Genomic DNA, 20,460 nt, shown 5'->3' on the forward strand with positions numbered 1-20,460 from the left:
GTTCTCTCGCGGCATTCCCTGCGTTCGCCCTAGATCCGGGGAGGGGGCGTCAGACGGCACGCTCTGTAGAGGTGCTTCCGATGTGGGAACTGCGTGGTAATGCTCACCGTCGCCGTGGCCTTTAAAACGCATGTGGGTCATCTTCCACACAAGAGTTCTCCAGCACAGTGGGAGTGCTATTTCTCCCACAATGCAACTGCGCCAGGTCGCCCATCAAATAAGGCCACAGCTGCTTATCACGACTAAAGCTCTTTGGCTTTGTACCGTCTCAACGCCGTGTACGGCGCTAAAAAACTTGAGACTTGGTGAATCCTTGATCAAAATCGAGTTGCGCCAGACATGGTATTTCCATCAGTGTGTGGACATCTTTATTACTAAGAAGCAGTTGTAATGTCATATCTCTGGCACATTCGCCCGAGGGGCGACATGGCTCAGGCAGTAAGAGCGGTCGTCTGGCAGTCGGAGGGTTGCCGGTTCGATCCCCCTCCCGGGCTGTGTCAAAGTGTCCCTGAGCAAGACACCTAACCCCCAAATGCTCCTGACGAGCTGGTCAGCGCCTTGCATGGCAGCCAATCACCGTCGGTGTGTGAGTGTGTGTATGAATGGGTGAATGAGAAGCATCAATTGTACAGCGCTTTGGATAAAGGCGCTATATAAATGCCAACCATTTACCATTCGGCAAATCTCCCTGAACTCAGCTGTCAACTTGAGATGCCTGCCATTTGAACAAAGCACAGTTAACATGCATATATCGTGCTCCATGATACCCATGACTACTGCATATGTACACAACAATGACAGTAATAATCACCATCACCCCCATCATCATCAGCAGCATCATCATACTGTAATTGCTATGGGAGCGTGGTTACGCTATGAATAAGTAGGTGTACAGGTGTTCCTAATAAAGTGATCAGGGAATGTATATATTTTGAGTACAGTGCTGGTTGCTAAGGAGAGTAGTATATGGTAAATTCTCAGGATAAGTGGATTAAAGTTGCTAAGCTAATAAACACCAGTGAAAATCTAATTCAGCTGGAACATGTGAGGCTCAATGTGCCCATGGGCAGGGTTAAATTACGCTCTCAAAAGAGGCATCCATTCCCATTTAATGTCTCTGCTTTACTGCTAAGCCTATTTCACAAGTGACACAAATCAGGCCTGTGCAGGAGGCATTACCATGTAATATTAACGATTTAATTACATCGCAACCAATAAATCACAGGCTGGAACGGCATATTGCTCTGAAAGTTTCAGGCATCCACACGCTGTTAGCATCCTCCCCTGGTCCCACCCTCACCTCCATCTACCCCCCAATCAGAGGGAGGGCAACTCTAGTCCTGGAGGATAGGTGTGTATGCAGGTTTTCACCCCACTAACTACCCTGGTTAAATGAGCTGGTTAAACTGGCTGTATACACCAACACTGGTTCACTCTTGGGTTAGATCACAGTACAGCATTTCATATAGGGTCACAAGAACAGACTTTGTCATTCACGCGCTTATCAAGAAATGTAGCTAAAATGACAGATGGCATACATTTTATGGTTAATTCAGGCCGGCTAGAAGTTGGCATGGGAATGAGGAATATATTTGGCCCTCGTTACCCACCCGTACTGCAATATTTACTCTTCTTTTCTCTACTTCCTCTCCGATGTGAAGTCTAGGTCCCTGCATCACACATTATTGAGTTAGCTGAATAGCTGCAGCAAGTAAAACATGGAGCCCTCTCAAACGTGGAACATGGACTGAAGTAAAAAGGCATTCCAGTTTTTACTCTGTGCAGCTATCCAGCAAACTCAGTAACCCTGCTTTGTGGAACAGGGCCCAGGTGTGCCCGTTCCAAAAGACCACAGCTCCACTGGACACTGTGTCTAAAATGGCTTCTGCACTGAAGGGATAAGGTGACATTTTGTTCCCTTCTAAAATGGGACTGTGCTGGCGACATGAGACATGGACGCAGAGTCGGTGTTTCTGCTCCCGCTCACATCAGAAGGATGAAAGCTTTCATGGCTGCTATGTGCAGGAACCGCTGGTCTAGTTAAGATCAAACACCTGAGCCCACCTGTTCATCACTCTCCAGCTCGGTGTGAGCTGGGGTATGATCACACGAGGCGTGTAGAGATGAAGGTTTGCTGGACGTGGGTGGTCGTGTAGAACGTCTGAACCACCATGAGCTCTGCCTGTGTGAATGCTTCCCTTCAGCACGGACATACATTATGCACTCCAGTAGGCCTATTCCTAAGTCAATTGAGCAGGGGTGCCAAACTCTCCCTACATGATTTGAGGATGGGATATCCTGAAAATTAAAAAAGTAAAATTTCATTTTTTAAATACTGTAGGTTAATGTAGGCTACTCCACGTCAAACGTTACAACAAGCAAACTTTATATATCGGCAATATAGCCACGGCTAAATAGTGTTGTTAAGTAGTGTTGATCACAGGGGTCTACATGCAATATACTGAAGCTATGTCGCTTTGGATAAAAGCATCTGCTAAAAATCTTATATACTGTACATGCAGTCATACGCATAACCATACCTGCCTAATTATGTTAAGTCATCTGTGAAAATTCTTACTCTGTGGCAAATATTTAATTTGGAGACCTGGTTTTTCCTTTAATTAACATGCCACCATAGCGAGGTACAATAAAAAAAAAGATCTGTCTGTCTAGCTATGTCCAACCTTTTATCGTTGAAATGTGTTCAATAGGAAATAGAAAAAGAATCCAGCGAGAGCCATTGAGTGACACCCACATTGGGAGCTACCCTTGGTCGAGAGCAACACATCTTTTAGCAGTTATTTCCCTTGCTGTGGAACAGATCTCCCGTTTGTCCCTCAAGCTTGCTTCCAAACTGAGGAAGCTGAAAAGCTTTCTGGTTTATTTTTTACTCCAGAATTAAGACCGTATGTAACGTAAACCGAAAGTGACGGACAGCTGGTGTGGGTATTAATGAAGCTGGCAGATCTTAACCGCGGTCAGGTATTATTAACGGTTCAGATTGCAGATGTGGTTTCAGTGCGCGTTTAATTTGCGCTGTGAGGGTACCAAAATGTGTTCATCTGAGCTGTGCGAAGGTGTGGATGCCTTCGCAGTCCCATTAAAAGTTACAGACACCGTGGTAATTGAGTAATGAATGCCATAATTGGCATTCGTCAGAACAATCACAGAAGGGTAATTATATTATCAACACACATGACCGAGAGTGACCCCAGGAGTGACTGTAAAAAAATATTGTGACTTTTAATTCTGTGACATAAAGAGTGTTGTGGGCTGTGGTCCTCCCCCAGGCTTGGTGCCAGACCGGCTGGGACTCCACGGCCCCCTCCCTGGGGACGTCCGGGGCCACTCCCCCACCCATCTGCAGTTCCACCACAGGCACCAGCACCGCCGCTTCTCAATGGAGGTGAGGGACAGACCCTGTGTGCCACTGTATTCATTTCAATCTCTTTTTCCTTCTCAATGGAGGTGAGAAACAGACCCTGTGTGCCACTGTGTTCATTTCAATCTCTTTTTCCTTCTCAATGGAGGTGAGAGAGAGACCTACCCATCTCCACTGACTGTGTGTTTCTGTGACTGTTCATTTCAATCTCTTTTTCCTTCTCAATGGAGGTGAGAGACAGACCCTGTGTGCCACTGTGTTCATTTCAATCTCTTTTTCCTTCTCAATGGAGGTGAGAGAGAGACCTACCCATCTCCACTGACTGTGTGTTTCTGTGACTGTTCATTTCAATCTCTTTTTCCTTCTCAATGGAGGTGAGAGAGAGACCTACTCAGCTCCACTGACTGTGTGTTTCTGTGACTGTTCATTTCAATCTCTTTTTCCTTCTCAAATGGAGGTGAGAGAGAGACCTACCCATCTCCACTGACTGTGTGTTTCTGTGACTGTTCATTTCAATCTCTTTTTACTTCTCAATGGAGGTGAGAGAGAGACCTACCCATCTCCACTGACTGTGTGTTACTGTGACTGTTCGTTTCAATCGCTTTTTGTCTTTTACTTGCTCCTGACCTAGAAATAGTCTGTCATCTTTAAGGTTAAATGTTCCTTCTGGGAACTAGAAGTAGAAGTCTTTCCTTTGAGCAATTAAGCAATTGGAATATGTGTTCTTCCTGCCATCCTTTCCTTCTTCCTCTTTCTTCTTCCTCCTTTTCATCTTCCCCTTTCTGTTCAGCACAGGGCTAATAATAGTGTAACAATTAATTTGCAGATTTGTTGCACTATCATGATAATATATCTTCATAAATGACCCATATTTTGATAATACATCTTCATTCATTTATTTCAAGGCATTTTCTGTACATATAATTTATGTGAGAGCAGACTTTACTGTATATGGAAAGGTCACTTTCAAAGACAATGCAGGTCATGACTCCAGCACAATATTTAATTTAAATGTAATGAGATAAATGTAATGAACTTTACTGTAAGTCAACATTGTCCTTACCCTTCAGCTTGAATTCAGTCCATGTGGCTGTGCCACAGGAAATGGCACCATTTTCATGTTATAGCTTACACTCTCTGTTATTTCTAACTTCCATCATTCTGACTTAAACTGCACAATGTAGAAAGGTGACTTTCATCCATTCGGGGGGGGGGGGAAAGGACAAAATGTCCACTCAGAGGTAACCGAGATTAATCACAGTTACGCGATGCCATGACAGTTATCATCACTAATATCACAGGCTATTCAATTGCGGCCTGGTCGTGTGTGAAAGAAAGGAATAGCGCTTCTATTATAAGCATCTCAACTGCCAGCGTCTTCACCTAGCATTACGGGAGCAAAGAATGATAAATCTATTCTCAAACCGAGTCGATGGCCTCTCTTTGAGTTCCTCTAATGGTACAGAACAGAGTCTTCAGATTCATAGACCACTGCCCTCCTCATCTGTTGTGTGTCAACTGTGAAGTCATCAGGCGCAATTCTCTGGGGAGCGGGAGGGATTCGGAGGAGCGAATACTCTTTACTTTTAAAGTTCGCTTGGCTGTGCTGTCAAAGCCTCTCGCAATCCTCATCTCATTCCTATAGGCAATAATGCATTTTAAAGTGTCTTTTTGTTCAGCCACTGTGCTAATCAGACATTAGCTGCAATATCACAAAGCCTGAGCCTCTTTTGAAGCTAAATTTACCTTTTAGAAAATGTACAAACATTACATGCGAAAAGAGTTCCCTTGAAAAAAGGCTAAAGCAGGGGTGTCCAATCATATCCAAAAGGGCCGATGTGGTTGAGGTTTTCCTTTTAGCTCAGCACTACGTTACCTGATTCAACTAATTACCTAATCACGGTCTGCAAATAAGAGCTTGATAAGCAGAATTAGGAGTCTTAGCGCTGGACTATAACAAAAACCTGCACCCACATCAACCATGATTTCCAAATAAGACTGGACAGCCCTGGGTTAAAGTGATGAACACAGCTGAATACAAGGGCTTAAACGTTATTACTGAGGGTAACAGCCAAGGGTATAGCCGAGCCTACAAAAAGCCTAGTATGTTAGCCTGCTGTAAGTCGTGGATGCAGAATGTCAGATGGTTTGTTTTGTTTCCTCATGCCGCAGGACGTCAGCAAGCGCATGTCCCTGCCGATGGACATCCGCTTGCCGCCGGAGTTTCTGAGGAAGCTGCAGCTCGAAAGCCCGCCGACCGACAAGCCCCTCAGCCGGGTGTCCCGTCGTGCCTCCCTGGTTAGTCCCTGCTCGGGGGGGATCAGTGTGGAGTCAAGGGTAGGCAGTGCAGGGCCACAGTAAGGGAGCTGAGTTTAGTTCCTTCCCTTGAAGTTCCTGGGGGGTCAGGGTGAGGGCATGTCGGGGCATTGCTTAGGGAACAGGGTTTCTGTCCAGTGTTATTTACTTCAAGGAATAAAGGTGGCAGACATACAGCACCCTTTAGGTAACACCCCTTAGGAGATACGACTGAGCTTTTCCATTTCCTAACACAGTTGGATTTTTAGCATTCACACTTGCTTGCCAACAGACCCACGTTAGCAGTGATATACCGATACAACAACCCATAGGCTTCAAGTTTGAACCCCAGGTGCATTGCTACTGGGATGGTGTGTCCACCAGACAAACTCAACTCCATAAATGGAACTACTTCAGAATGCATCCAGTGGATAGATAAATAAAGCATGTTTTCAGATTAAATATTTAAAATTATATGCTCGATATTCTGCCTCCAGATCAAGGGGCCAAGACCAGGCTTCATAACTGAAGTTCACTTCCCGGTCTAGTTGAGAGACGCGACTCACTAGCACCAGTGCAGCTGGCTCCAGGATGGGCCTTTCAGCCACCTGTTTCAGTGCAAATCTATGGCACCACTGCGGTCAAAATGCAAAGTCAATATTTTTTGTCATTCCATTTGTCTTGTGTTTTCTTTGGACGACACATTTGAAGGAGTGTTTCCAGGTGACATTTTCCAAAAGCTTGAGAAAGAATGCAGAAAGAATCTGTGAATAACACCGTATTCAGCCCTTGTTTTGTCTGCATGACTCATTGTATTACAAATGAGAAAACAGCTTAAGAAATGGTTTAGATTTCATGATTTGACTGAAAACAGAGAACGTTTGTCTGTGGCGCTGCTGAGGTACTGATATGGTTTTTTTATTATAAATGTATTTGCACTAAGACTACAATTATTTAATTCAATAAAGTTATTCATAATAACGAACTATGGAGGTTTTGCCTAGCCAGAGAGAAATGATCATCGCATCCATCTCATTGCACCAGCGATCTTTTAAAATAATCCCGTTCATTCTTTAGCATTGAACTCAACTCAGATGTGGTTAGAAGGACTCAAGTATTGTAGACTTTACAGCCTTTTGACAAACTGGAAAGGCTTTCTGAAGTGGTTGAACATCTACTGTATTGTATTCACTTAATAGTGGTTCAATTGCACACCGTGCATTGTTACAGGCCCTTATAATGCAGGCTATTCATCTTAAATGATGTGTGACTTCTCTACCCATGGGGCTCTGTTGCAAGTTGACTTGTTATTCTTTCCTTCTTCTTGTAGTCTGACATTGGCTTTGGGAAACTGGAGACCTATGTGAAGTTAGGCAAACTGGGGGAGGTGAGTGTGGCCTGGAAACTACCTGGCTGCCAGCATACATTGTTTCCAAGTAACTGAAATTCACTGTACACTAATGTCAGAGGTTACTCACTCATAACTACATCAAACTAAAAATGAACAATGATAGAATGTTATAAAAACAAATTCCACTAGCAAAAGAACATGCACACACACAGGAAAACACACACACACACACACACACACACACACACCAGTGCATGCTTGCATAGGGTGTAATACACATCTGCAGGACACCTGTCTGTCGCCATCCTGCTCAGGTTTGACCTGGTCTGACTCTCCTCTGAAACAGCCACAGTGTACTGTCTGATTACACACCTGAAACCCCAGCCACAGCCACAGTGTAGTGTCTGATCACGCCCCTGAAACCACAGCCACAGCCACAGTGTACTGTCTGATCATGCCCCTGAAACCACAGCCACAGTGTAGTGTCTGATCATACCCCTGAAACCCCAGCCACAGTGTACTGTCTGATCACACCCCTGAAACCACAGCCACAGTGTAGTGTCTGATCATGCCCCTGAAACCACAGCCACAGTGTACTGTCTGATCATGCCCCTGAAACCACAGCCACAGTGTACTGTCTGATCACACCCCTGAAACCACAGCCACAGTGTAGTGTCTGATCATGCCCCTGAAACCACAGCCACAGTGTACTGTCTGATCATGCCCCTGAAACCACAGCCACAGTGTAGTGTCTGATCATACCCCTGAAACCCCAGCCACAGTGTACTGTCTGATCACACCCCTGAAACCACAGCCACAGTGTAGTGTCTGATCACACCCCTGAAACCACAGCCACAGTTCAGTGTACTGTCTGATCATGCCCCTGAAACCACAGCCACAGTTCAGTGTACTGTCTGATCACGCCCCTGAAACCACAGCCACAGTTCAGTGTACTGTCTGATCACGCCCCTGAAACCACAGCCACAGTTCAGTGTACTGTCTGATCACGCCCCTGAAACCACAGCCACAGTTCAGTGTACTGTCTGATCACGCCCCTGAAACCACAGCCACAGTGTAGTGTCTGATCACACCCCTGAAACCACAGCCACAGTTCAGTGTGCGCTCTGAGAGCATCTGACAGATTCCAGTGGACAGATGGAGTAAACAGTCGGAGTGTAACCCCTGTGGAAGGTCACAGATTCTGGTGTCCAGGGGCAACAGAATGACAACTGACTGATAATGCGAATTAGCCATACACACTACTCACCCCCCTCCCTCTGACCTCTCTCAGACTCACACTAACACGCATTCTGTAAATAACATACTGTGATGATTCATATTCAAATGTATAACACACTGTGAAGATTAATGTGTATGCATAGTTGAATGGAGACTGGAAAAAAACATTCAGAAAATGAGCCTGACTGCATCAAGTGCTCAGAATTGGATCACAGTGGAAAGACATGCATAAACAAGCATGGGGAATATTTTAAACCAATGCCTGATGAATAAAAAAAGAAAACAGAAAAGTGCACCTTTGCTCTTGATACTTTAACAGTTTTCTTTCATTCCCACCTTACTGATGCTTTGAATGCACACAGCAGTCTGTAGGCTTTTTAAATGGTATGTTTCTGAAGGTGTTGTTCTTAAGTTGTCTCACTCACTCTGCATTAGGGGACCTATGCCACCGTGTTCAAAGGTCGCAGTAAACTGACAGAGAACCTGGTGGCCCTGAAAGAGATTCGCCTGGAGCACGAGGAAGGGGCGCCCTGCACCGCCATTCGGGAAGGTAACCCACTGCTCTCCCCTTTTCAAACGGGAAGACACACTTTCTGCCCTTTTCCCACAAGAAGATACCCATTCTCCCCTTTTCAAATGGGAAGAGACAGTTTCTCCTCATTCCAACTGGGAAGGTACCACTTCCCCCATTACAAACGGGAAGGTACCACTTCCCCCATTACAAACGGGAAGGTACCACTACTCCCATTACAAACGGGAAGGTACCACTTCCCCCATTACAAACGGGAAGGTACCACTTCCCACATTACAAACGGGAAGGTACCACTGCTCCCATTCTCAAACCTAACGATACAGCTTCCCCCCTTTTCAAACGGGAAGGTCCTTCTACCCTTTTCAAACGAGAAGATAATAATCTTCCCTTTTACAATGGAAAGATACAGATTCTTCCCTTTTCAAACGGGAAGATACAGTTTCTCCCATTTTCAAACCTGAAGCTATGGCTTCCCCCTTATCAAACGGGTAGGTTGTGCTTCATCCTTTTTCAAATATAAAGGTTCCCTTTTTAAACATGAAGATAGCTCTCCCCTTTTCAAACAGGAAGATACCTCTCCCCTTTTCAAACAGGAAGATACCTCTCCCCTTTTCGAACGGGAAGGTACCTTGTCTCCCCTGTTAAAAACAAAGGCCAGTGAACAGTCCCAATGACTGGTGCGACTTGCTCAATGTCACGAGGTGACGTGCAGCCATGCTGCCACCTAGTGGGAGACACGGTATAGCAGCACGGCTTGTTTGGCTCCCGGGGAGAAAGGCAAATACATTTTACAGCGCTGAATAAAAATGGCTTATCTTTCGGTCTCGTAGCAGGACTCCGGAGGCTTAGCGCCAGGGACACAAGGGCACAGACCATCTTCAGTAACTCTCTCGCTCTCTCTCCCTCTCTCTCCTCTTTCCTCTACCTCCAGTATCGCTGCTAAAAAACCTGAAGCATGCCAACATCGTGACCCTGCATGACATCATCCACACCGATCGCTCCCTCACCCTTGTCTTCGAGTATTTGGTAAGGAAGCACTCCACTGTTTTTTATTACAATTCTTACATTATAAACTTACTTTCTAAAGCTGTGAATCTGCATACAGTAGGTGGGTTCGACTGAAAACAGCATAATGAGAAAGCTTCTCTACCCAGCACGTTTACGAAAAGCAATGGCAGTGGTGTTCATCTATCAGCCTCCTTCCCGGGAAGCGGAATAGTCTCAGATTCATTACTTGTTGCCCTCTTCGCTGCAAAGCCTCATTGAAAGGCAGAACAGAGGATATTGATATTTTTTTCCTCAATTATGAGGGCAGCAAGTTATTCCCAAACCCCGAATCGAGCGCGGTGGTCTAAACCGATTCCAGCAAGCTAATTAGGTTTGACCGTCACGCTCTCCTCCCTCCCTTTGTTTGCAGATGGCAGAGTTGCTGGCCTTCAGTCACAGATGTTTCTCTCTCTCATCAACAGGACAGCGACTTGAAACAGTACCTGGACAGCTGTGGGAGTCTGATGAGCATGCACAATGTCAAGGTCAGCGAGACTGGCGCGATGAATCATTCAACACAATCCTCCACCGCTATCCAATCAGGGAACAGAAACCTCCACTGCCAACCAATCAGGGAACACAATCCTCCACCGCTATCCAATCAAGGAACAGAAGTGTCTACTGTTATCCAATCAGGGAACAGAAACCTCCAAAAATGAACACCTTTCAGGTCCACCTAAACCCAAACCCAGTGACACCCTGGCCAGCCATTCCACATCCTGCATCGTTTCACAACACATCTGTCGGAAACATTTAGAATCCATTTGGATTTTTGCACAGACAGCATTGGCAACATTAACTATGGCTAATTCTGTTCAAAACAACATAGGAAATGTTCTACTGTTACCCCCGACACTTGGAAAAGTTGAAACCCACAGAATCCCGATGCAGCAGGGCGACAGCTCAACCTTTCACATTTTTTCTTCAATTCATTTCAATTTACTCTTGTAAGCCGCATTTCACAAGTACCTAAGATCCAGATAATGAACACAGAGAGAAGCGTGAATCCACCAGGATTGAGTGACGGATTATGGCAGGGCTTGACAAACCGCTTTGTCACTCTTCTGTCAGCCATTACGCTGACGGTTTCCACGGTTACGGGCAGAAGACAGATTTCCCTGGAGCCGTGACTTCATTGCAGAGACGTAATTGGAGAGTCGCAGGCGTCTCCGGGAAGAGAAAGGAGCGCTCTGACCGAAAGATAATGGCCTCTTCCGTGTTGCGAGATACTTAAAACAGTTTGGGCTGAAGTTTGACCATGAAAATAGAGACAATGAAGATACAGTACTTTTTCTCCAAGATGCAGTAATTCCTAGTCCTAGAGCAGTGTTCAAGTAGCCTTTAAAAGACAATTTCACAAAGCCATTCTCCCACAAATCATCCAACTCCATTGTGGATAGAAACTTTTTCACACTGAAACGTATGATGCAGATTGAGCTATCCAACTATACATTTTTACATAATAAGCTGAATATGTTCATAAATAGGCATAAATGCACAAATGTATGCTTGTATGATTGTATAATCTCTCTTTGCTCTCTTCATTCCTCCTTTGACTGCAGATATTTATGTTCCAACTCCTGCGTGGGCTGTCCTACTGCCACAAGAGGAAGATTCTCCACAGAGACCTGAAGCCACAGAACCTGCTCATTAACGAGAGAGGGGAACTAAAGCTGGCCGACTTCGGTGAGAAAGACTCCAGCTTTTTCCACCTGGCTCCACCAGTTCATTCCACAAAAAACTTGTTTCAGGCATATACTTTTTCTCTTAGACTTTCCACAAAGCCAGTCTGAATCACTAGCCTCCAATGAAGTTCACTGGCAAAAAACTATGAATCTGTTTAATTTGACAATGGAAATATTCACAGAAGGATGTGAAGCACGCTCGGCTGTGGCACTTGTCACCGATCTGAATGGAATGAAAGTTTTGCAGCCTGTCAGAGCTTCCTGAGACATACGACTGGGAAGCCCCTTTTGTCTGTCCCTCTCAAAAGTAGACAGGCCAAGACATGTTTTAAAAGTGTACACTTCATTTCTTTCAGGCTTGGCCCGGGCTAAATCTGTTCCTACCAAGACCTACTCAAACGAGGTGGTGACGCTATGGTATCGCCCCCCAGATGTACTCCTGGGATCCACAGAGTACTCTACGCCCATAGACATGTGGTGAGTACTGCCATCATTACTCAAAGGGTACAAATTGTACTGTAAACCCATAGATATGAGAGTACTGGCAGCATTACCCAAAGGATACAAATAGTACTGAAAGCCCATGGGTATGTGGTAGTATGCCATCATATGACTGAAAGATGAAAGATGACCTATGAGTACTGCCATCCATACACAAAGGCCCCACAGAATATTCTAGTCTCATGGATCCCAAACACCTAACAGCATGGCTGCCGGTCCCCAGCATGAAATGCATGATGTTGTCAGACCCATAGACTTCTACACCAGAGCAAATGTCGCTGCTTGGCAATGTGTGAATCCTTTGTGTTTTTTAGGTCAGCTATTATACTGCACACTCAAATAAGTCAATAAACAAACACTTTGCAATGAGGTTTCTCTCTTGTGCCGACCTAAATAAACAGCTCCAAGTATGCTGTTACAGTCAACTTTGCAAAGGTTTACAGTTGTGTTCTTTTTTCCCAGAAGCAGGTCACATCACAGTAAGTGCAGTCAAAAGTTATTTTTGGATCGTCTGTGGAATCACCAAAAATGTTGTACTCAAAATACTCCAACTGCATAGCCTGGATAGGTGATGCATAGTGTTCCACTGTTAGGCACCCCATAGTGCTACACTACTAGAACACATTGAGCTTGCAAACACAACTACTGCTGCGTTTCCCTGCACCAAAGTCAAATCGAGGCAGCATCGTTCCACTTTTACAGCACATAGGAAGTGAAGCTGATTTCATGGGTGGAGGCTTTTTAATATTTACCTGCTGCAAAGTTGTGCAAAATTCTGTGTTTAATCTTTCAATTAACGACCTCCAGAACAGCAGTACTGTAAATGTTTATCCAAAAGTCTTTTTTTCCCCAGTCACACTTACTGTTTTGAAACACCCTTCTGGCCACATTAAAATGGCTTCTCTTTGTCAAACATTGCCCAACCGGATCTCTGTCCCTCTGTGTGTACGTGTGTGCGGGCCTGTGTTATATCAGAGGTAATGTGTTACAGAGTGCTGGTTCAGACTTAACTCATCATAACTCATCTCACTCTGCGTCTGTCAGACAGCTGTACCGGCAGGAACGGTTCGGTTCCAGGAAATGACCCATTTGGGCCAGGGACTAAAATAAGACCTCACTCCGCCACGTACTTCCAGCCGAGCCACCCATTTGTCACGCAGAGTGTGCCATTAATAAGAGCCAATCCCGTACCGCCAAAGACCAACTTTAATCACAGCCGTCATTACTCCCCAGGCCTGACAGGAGACCCTCAATCACGGTGTTCAGAGATCCACCGTCTAATTAGACGAGATCTGGTGGAAATGGCCACTTTTTCGAAGGCCTCGTTACAACCGTACTACCTTCACGAGAGAGACGAGCTTCCGCCATGCCCGTCATCTCTAAGGTTTCCAGTCTTTTATACGCTGTATTTGAGACAGCGAGAGGAAGCGTTTGTCACTCAACAGAGGAGCTGAGTCTGAGGATGAATGCACCCTGGGCTAGTTCCCTTCACTAACTGAAAGCCTCTCTCTGGCCTTGACTTCAGGGGGGTGGGCTGTATCCTGTTTGAGATGGCAACAGGGCGGCCGCTGTTCCCAGGCTCCACCGTGAAAGAGGAGCTTCATCTCATCTTTCGGCTCATGGGTAAGACAGTCTGTCAGAGCACCTCACTCACACCCAGCACCCGGCTACAGGCAGGACTCACTGTTCACAAAACTCAAATAGCTAGTAGATTATATGGAAGGAGACTGAAAAAGGCAATAGATACTCAACATTGTGTAACACTCAAATCCAACAGGTTTTCAATGGCATTGTAAATATACTTTGTTAGTTCCTGAAAACTACTAATCCTTACCCACACACTGTCAAGGGTATATCTAGGAACATCTTCACCATCAAGCTAAAATAGTTGTCCCAGTTTCATATTTGACCTGTATCTTCGATGAGAGAGAAATCTGGCAGTTGTAAGGCAGTGTTTACCATGAAGTACCTTGGACATTAAAAGCTAAAGAGCGAATTGAATAAACCATATGTGTGGATATAATAAAGCGCCTCTCATACATGATTCTCCAGATATTTTCCAGATAATACAAATAAAGAGAAAAACAAAAGGTAAATACAAATGGCAAGAATGACAACAATCAAGCCAGAAACAATTGATTAAAGATAGGAAACGGCAATAAGTTGTATACATCTAAAAGCAAAGTTGGAAAGAGTCTCTTTTTAAAGAAGATGTTTTTAAAGTGGTGACTTTGCATTTTCAGGAAGGGTATCCCACAATTCCACTGGGAACTGCAGAACTGACATAAATAGGACAGAGCAGTGTGTGGTTAGGAGCCTCAAATCTGGTTCTTTGATTTCAGTGATTTCCATTTATGCTTTTACGATGATGTTTAAGCAGTCAGCAGACACTTATTGACAGTAATGCAATAAGTGAAAACACTTTATATAGCTGGATATTTAGTGAGGTGATGCAGGTTTGATACTGTGGCCAAGGATACAATGGGGGTGCCCCACCTGGGAATCAAACCAACAACCCTGTGAACCCAGGGCCATTATGTTACATTGCTGTTGTACCTGCTCTCCATAATGTTTCCTGAATCGTTCACTGTGTGTATTCAGCCTGTGGGCGTCCCTGCTGGATCTATCTCACACAACACAGTCCTTTATGTGATTATACATTCAGAGAAAAGCAAACAAATTAGCATGAACCGCCGACCTGCTCGGTCTGTGTTGCCTCTCTCTCTGACAGAAAAGAATTACAGAATTCTACAATGTTTACCAAAAAGAAATATCTTCTGTAAATAGGGAATATTTAACATTCAACAAACTTTGGTCTTAAGAGGCCAAACTGCACAACAGCCTAATTATAAGCCAGCGGAAGTCAGTGGAAGTAGTACAGAAGGAGCTGATGGTTAATTAATCACAGCGCTTCATCCAGCCAGAGTCTCTCAGTTGGCCCTGATATCTGTGAAGCCCCTGTGCCTTCTGGGTAACCTCCAACACCACCGCACTTCAGTCAGAAATCTTTGCGCGGCTGTCTCGCATAACCATGGGTGGAGGGGTGTCGAGAGACTTTAACCCACAGCCCTAGCTGTTTCCTGGCCGTTGGCTTCACTCGGTTCATTTCAGCCGAGAAGCTCCGTATGGACGGGAAGAGCGCTCTCTCCTGTGAGTGTTTCTGCGCACACCCACAACGGCAGTGGTCCTGAACATTAGCAGATGCCTCCGCCCTCGCCAGATCCGTCTTTCACACGTACACATTCTCACTCCTTTGGGTACAGTCTGCTGGTTCACCGCGCTAAATATCCTACACGGTGTAACTGAGACGCGTTTACCTTCTGTGTGCCTAGTGTTTTTCTTCCTCACTGAAACACAGTCCCCAAAGCATGCTCCAGCGCATTACTTCTCTCCATCTTCCCAATTATTTTTCACACACATTCCTTGTGGAGGAGAGGTCATTACAGCACTATAGTCTATAGCAGGCGAGGGCAATCTTACCCGTAAAGGGCCGGGGTGGGTGCAGGTTTTTTCTTTAACCCAACACTAAGTCACCTGATTCAACTAATTAACTAATCATGGTCTTCAATCAAGACCTTGATAAGTAGAATCAGGTGTCTTAGTGCTGGGCTAAAACACAAACCTGCACCCACCACGGCCCTTTGTGGGTAAGATTGCCCACTCCTGGTGTATAGTCTCCAACCTCCTCCCTTTGTCCGTATTCCCACCCAACACTCACTGAAAACATTCCGGCCCATTTCTCTTCCCAGGAACGCCGACCGAGGAGACCTGGCCTGGGATCACAGCCAATGAGGAGTTCAGGTCATACCAATTCCCACAGTACAGAGCCCAGCCACTCATCAACCACGTTCCCAGGTAATACAGCCACCGCCAATGCAGCACTGTGAATCCACTACACACTGGTAAAGACATACCATTGGACAGTGTGTTCTACAAAGCACTGTTTATCCACTACACACTGGTAAAGACATACCATTAGACAGTGTGTTCTACAAAGCACTGTTTACCCACTACACACTGGTAAAGACATATCATTTTACAGTGTGTTATACAAAGCACTGTTTATCCACTACACACTGGTAAAGACATATCATTTTACAGTGTGTTATACAAAACAGTGTTTATCCACTACACACTGGTAAAGACATACCATTGGACAGTGTGTTCTACAAAGCACTGTTTATCCACTACACACTGGTAAAGACTTACCATTAGACAGTGTGTTCTACAAAGCACTGTTTATCCACTACACACTGGTAAAGACATATCATTTTACAGTGTGTTATACAAAGCACTGTTTATCCACTACACACTGGTAAAGACATATCATTTTACAGTGTGTTATACAAAACAGTGTTTATCCACTACACACTGGTAAAGACATATCATTTTTACAGTGTGTTATACAAAGCATTGTGTATCTAGTACACAGTGATAGAGATGCATTTGCCTTTTTCCAGCATGCTCTTTACAGAACTCTGCATGGACTGCACACTGATAGAGATAGTGTGCTAGACACTTTGCGGATTTTTGTTAAAAATCCTGAATAAACTGAATAGCATTATATTTGCTGGCTGGATTTCCATATAATAGGCCATTCATTCACTGTCTACTCCAGACGCATCCTGAAAGTGTGTCATTGAATGCAAGTGACAGAGCTAAGCTGGTAGCCAGACACCCAGGGGGCAGTATGGGCAATTTGGCCAAGGAGACAGAATTATTAGAAATGACTGACTGCAAAATAATGAAGTTTCTAAAGCCAATGAAATGAAATTCAATGAAATTCATCTAAATTTAACCGTTAGTTAATGGCATGGATGCTTAAATCTGACCCTCAAGGTCACCATTGCTTTTCACTTCTGCCTGGTAGACCACAGTCCAGCACGGTCACCACGTGGTCAGAGATTACCCCCCCCCCAGGTTTAAATCAGGCCCTGATTAGAGGGGAGGACAGAAGAACAGCCCCCGGGGGTAGGATTTGAGTTCCCCTTCCCTTCACGGGGCTGATTTGTGATTGACAGGAAGTGTCTTCAGGCTGTAATCTAAGGGCATGTGTGCAGCCATTTCAAAGACTCTGACTATCTAAAGTTTGTGCATTGCGATAGCTTTGGATGAAAACCAGCAACTCTAGGCTGGTATAAACACTCCCAGAGGTAGATGGACTTATTTTGACACACATCGCCCTCTGATGGGAAAATGGTGCAGTGCACTGTTTCTGCTAAACTGCAAATTGCTTGCCTCTGTTGAAATGGTTGAGATAACATTTGTTATATGTGACTTCCAGGTTAGACACAGAGGGAATGGACCTTCTCTCAAGTTTGCTTTTGGTAAGAGCATTATTTTTTTTTTTCAGGTAATGAACACATTGGCATTTTCACCACAGTCACTTCTGAAACTTACTATAGATCTCCAAATACACAGACTGGCGACATAACATTCTAGAACGGTCGCTGTCTGAGTGATACAAAACTAGAAAGTATCATTTATACATTTCACAAATAAACAATGTGATAACTCAGTATAAATGCTTAGCAAAAATAAGCAACACGTGACATTGGGCACTAGAAAAGATGTCTGGTAGAGGTAAAATATACAAGCATGTCAATTATCGAGCCAGTCCATATTTATCCAGACCAGCCCAGGGTTTTACCGGCTAAGCAACAGCTGCCAACTTACGTCTTATCAATGCATATCAGATGGCCTAACAGGAGGTAAATGGATAGCATGCTCATAAAAATTTGTAAGCCATTCAGTCAAAGCATATGCTTATACAAGGTCTGGCACCTAGAGGTGCAAAACACACACATATGCATGCACACAAGTAGGAACATCCCCTGTAGGCCTAGTTGTGTGTACCAACGGATGAGATGTACACACACACACACCCGAAAACACACACAAGCAGGAACATTCCCTCTGTAGGCCTAGTTATGTGTACCCGCAGATGAGATGTACACACACACACGGAGACACGCACACACACACACAGGTCCCCCGTGTCTTGTTTCCACAGCTTCTTTAGCTGGCTGGACAGCATCTCCTTAGAGCCAGAGCAGAGATGCCACTTATAGCTGACCCCTGCGGTCCCTAGATAGCTCCTGCCCACAGCCCTGCCACCAATTTACTTAATGACCCAGAAGCAAGGGCAGGCGGCCGGCACAGAGCTCCAGCAGCACGGAGGATGAAGCACACACTGCTGGATGAAGCACACACTGCTGGATGAAGCACACACTGCTGGATGAAGCACACTCTGCTGGATGAAGCACACACTGCTGGATGAAGCACACTCTGCTGGATGAAGCACACACTGCTGGATGAAGGACACACTGCTGGATGAAGGACACACTGCTGGATGAAGCACACACTGCTGGATGAAGGACACACTGCTGGATGAAGCACACACTGCTGGATGAAGCACACGCTGCTGGATGAAGCACATACTGCTGGATGAAGCACACACTGCTGGTCGCCCCTGCCAGCCTGACCCTGACTTCCCCAGGTCAAATTCTCAAGATCTCTGATCGGACAAAAACAAACCGCATATCTTTCCGTGTACTGCTCAATGTCGAGTAAGAAATCCATAATACAGAGCTAAGCATAATATTACTTAGACATCCCTGCCTGACAAAGTCTTATTCTCAAATTACATGGCACAAAAATATGCTTTTATATAACAGGGATGTCTCCCCAAGGCCAATATTTGAAAACACGGCAAAGGAGAAATTGTGCGGCGCATTTTAAAATAATGTGGGCTCCAGACAAATATGACAGCCAGATATGACAGGTCTGTGTATGAAGACTTGGCGCTCCTGCGTGTGTGTGCGTATGTGTGTGTGTGTGTGTGCGCGCGTGTGAGTGTGCGTGTGTGTGAGCGCCCGGTGGCGGTGGCGATCTGTCACAATGATGTAGAGGCTGGCGGGAACGAAGGGAGTGTGACTTGCCTGCAAATATGACGGATGACGGAACCCTCAATGAGGCGGGGATACGACATCTTGAGAGGATTGGCGTTTAATCAGGCTCACTAATCCCGTTTTTGCCCGCCCTCACCCCCGATAACGAGCCAAGGGGGCTGATTGCAGAGTCAGAAAAGCACTGAGATGGGAAGGTGTGAAATAAAGGAGATTTTTGGAAGGGGAGCGTCTGAATACCTCCAGAGAACAATGACAGACTTACATCCGTTCTGTTTCCCTGTTCTCTAAGTCTCTGTTCTCAAAGCCACAGGGGGGAGGTGAGATGATTCTGCTAAAATGGCTAACCACACACTGCAGTCACTTAGACACTTATCTCTCCGTCTTTAGGGAAAATAGACATACGCATTCAGATGTACAAATGAGCAACCACAAGGACACTGATGGAGACAAACACAGACAGAGACACGCACAGACACAGAAACACACACAGACTGATAGACAAATACAGACAGAGACAAACACACTGATAGAGACTAACACAGACAGAGGCGCACACATACAGACAGAGCCATAGAGACAGACAGAGACACACATAGACAGACACAGAGATACAGAGACAGAAACACATACAGACACAGACACCCACACGCAATCCTGAACGAAAATATTCATATTTGAATATTTTGCCCCCCCTTCCCTTCTTCCTACACCCTGCAGTATGACACCAGAGAGAGGATTTCCGCTGAAGCGTCTTTGAGATTCCCATATTTCAAGAGCATGGGGGAGCACATCCACACCCTGCCTGACAGTAAGTGTGCAATGTAATGTTACAGTTGTGGTTTGCTGTGGGTAACTCCATCACCCTGATCATCTAAGGCCCAAAACATATAACTACCCAAGTTTGTGAGTCAAATTCGCAAGTCATTGCATACTAAAATGTGGCATAAAATCCAGTCTGTCCTGGATCGCCCCCTAGAGGGCTGGGGTGTATTACCTCCATAGCAACATAAGAAGTTTTGGGCCTAAGAGACAAAGTCATTTAACTTACTACCAAGGACATCATCATGATTTGTGTGTCTTGTTTCTGTATCGGACTAAGATGATGATTTGTGTGTCTTGTGTCTGTATCGGACTAAGATGATGATTTGTGTGTCTTGTGTCTGTATCGGACTAAGATGATGATTTGTGTGTCTTGTGTCTGTATCGGACTTAGATGATGATAATGATTTTATTTCTAGCGGCCTCAGTGTTCACTGTTAGAGAGTTTCAGCTGCAGAAGGACCCTGGACTTCGAGGATCAGTATTTCAACACGCAGGTAGGCTGCTGACACCCTGTACCAAGAAAACATGTAAACCATTGCCCTTCTACCAAAAGCCTTTATATGTAGGCACCTGAAAGACATCTTTATCTACAGAAAACCTTTCATGGAATTTATTTTGAACACACTATCCATTCATACTGAATGAGATTTGCTGAAAGAAAATGCACCTTTTCTGCCCCCATTATCCCCATAAGT

General features: G+C 45.0%; 1 protein-coding gene across 1 annotated transcript in view; it reads left to right on the top strand.

Moving 5' to 3' along the window:
- cdk18 (cyclin dependent kinase 18) overlaps positions 1-20,460 on the top strand; it is a 57,221-nt gene that overhangs the window by 33,709 nt on the left and 3,052 nt on the right. The window contains exons 3-15 of the mRNA XM_061220502.1: positions 3,291-3,406; positions 5,555-5,680; positions 7,008-7,064; positions 8,703-8,817; positions 9,731-9,825; positions 10,269-10,331; positions 11,409-11,532; positions 11,888-12,008; positions 13,558-13,655; positions 15,782-15,887; positions 17,317-17,359; positions 19,661-19,751; positions 20,182-20,259. Coding sequence (XP_061076486.1) covers positions 3,291-3,406; positions 5,555-5,680; positions 7,008-7,064; positions 8,703-8,817; positions 9,731-9,825; positions 10,269-10,331; positions 11,409-11,532; positions 11,888-12,008; positions 13,558-13,655; positions 15,782-15,887; positions 17,317-17,359; positions 19,661-19,751; positions 20,182-20,259 — 1,233 coding nt within the window. The remainder of the gene's footprint in view (positions 1-3,290; positions 3,407-5,554; positions 5,681-7,007; positions 7,065-8,702; positions 8,818-9,730; positions 9,826-10,268; positions 10,332-11,408; positions 11,533-11,887; positions 12,009-13,557; positions 13,656-15,781; positions 15,888-17,316; positions 17,360-19,660; positions 19,752-20,181; positions 20,260-20,460) is intronic.

This window comes from Conger conger, chromosome 14 (genome assembly GCF_963514075.1).
Source record: "Conger conger chromosome 14, fConCon1.1, whole genome shotgun sequence".
Lineage (NCBI taxonomy): Eukaryota > Metazoa > Chordata > Actinopteri > Anguilliformes > Congridae > Conger > Conger conger.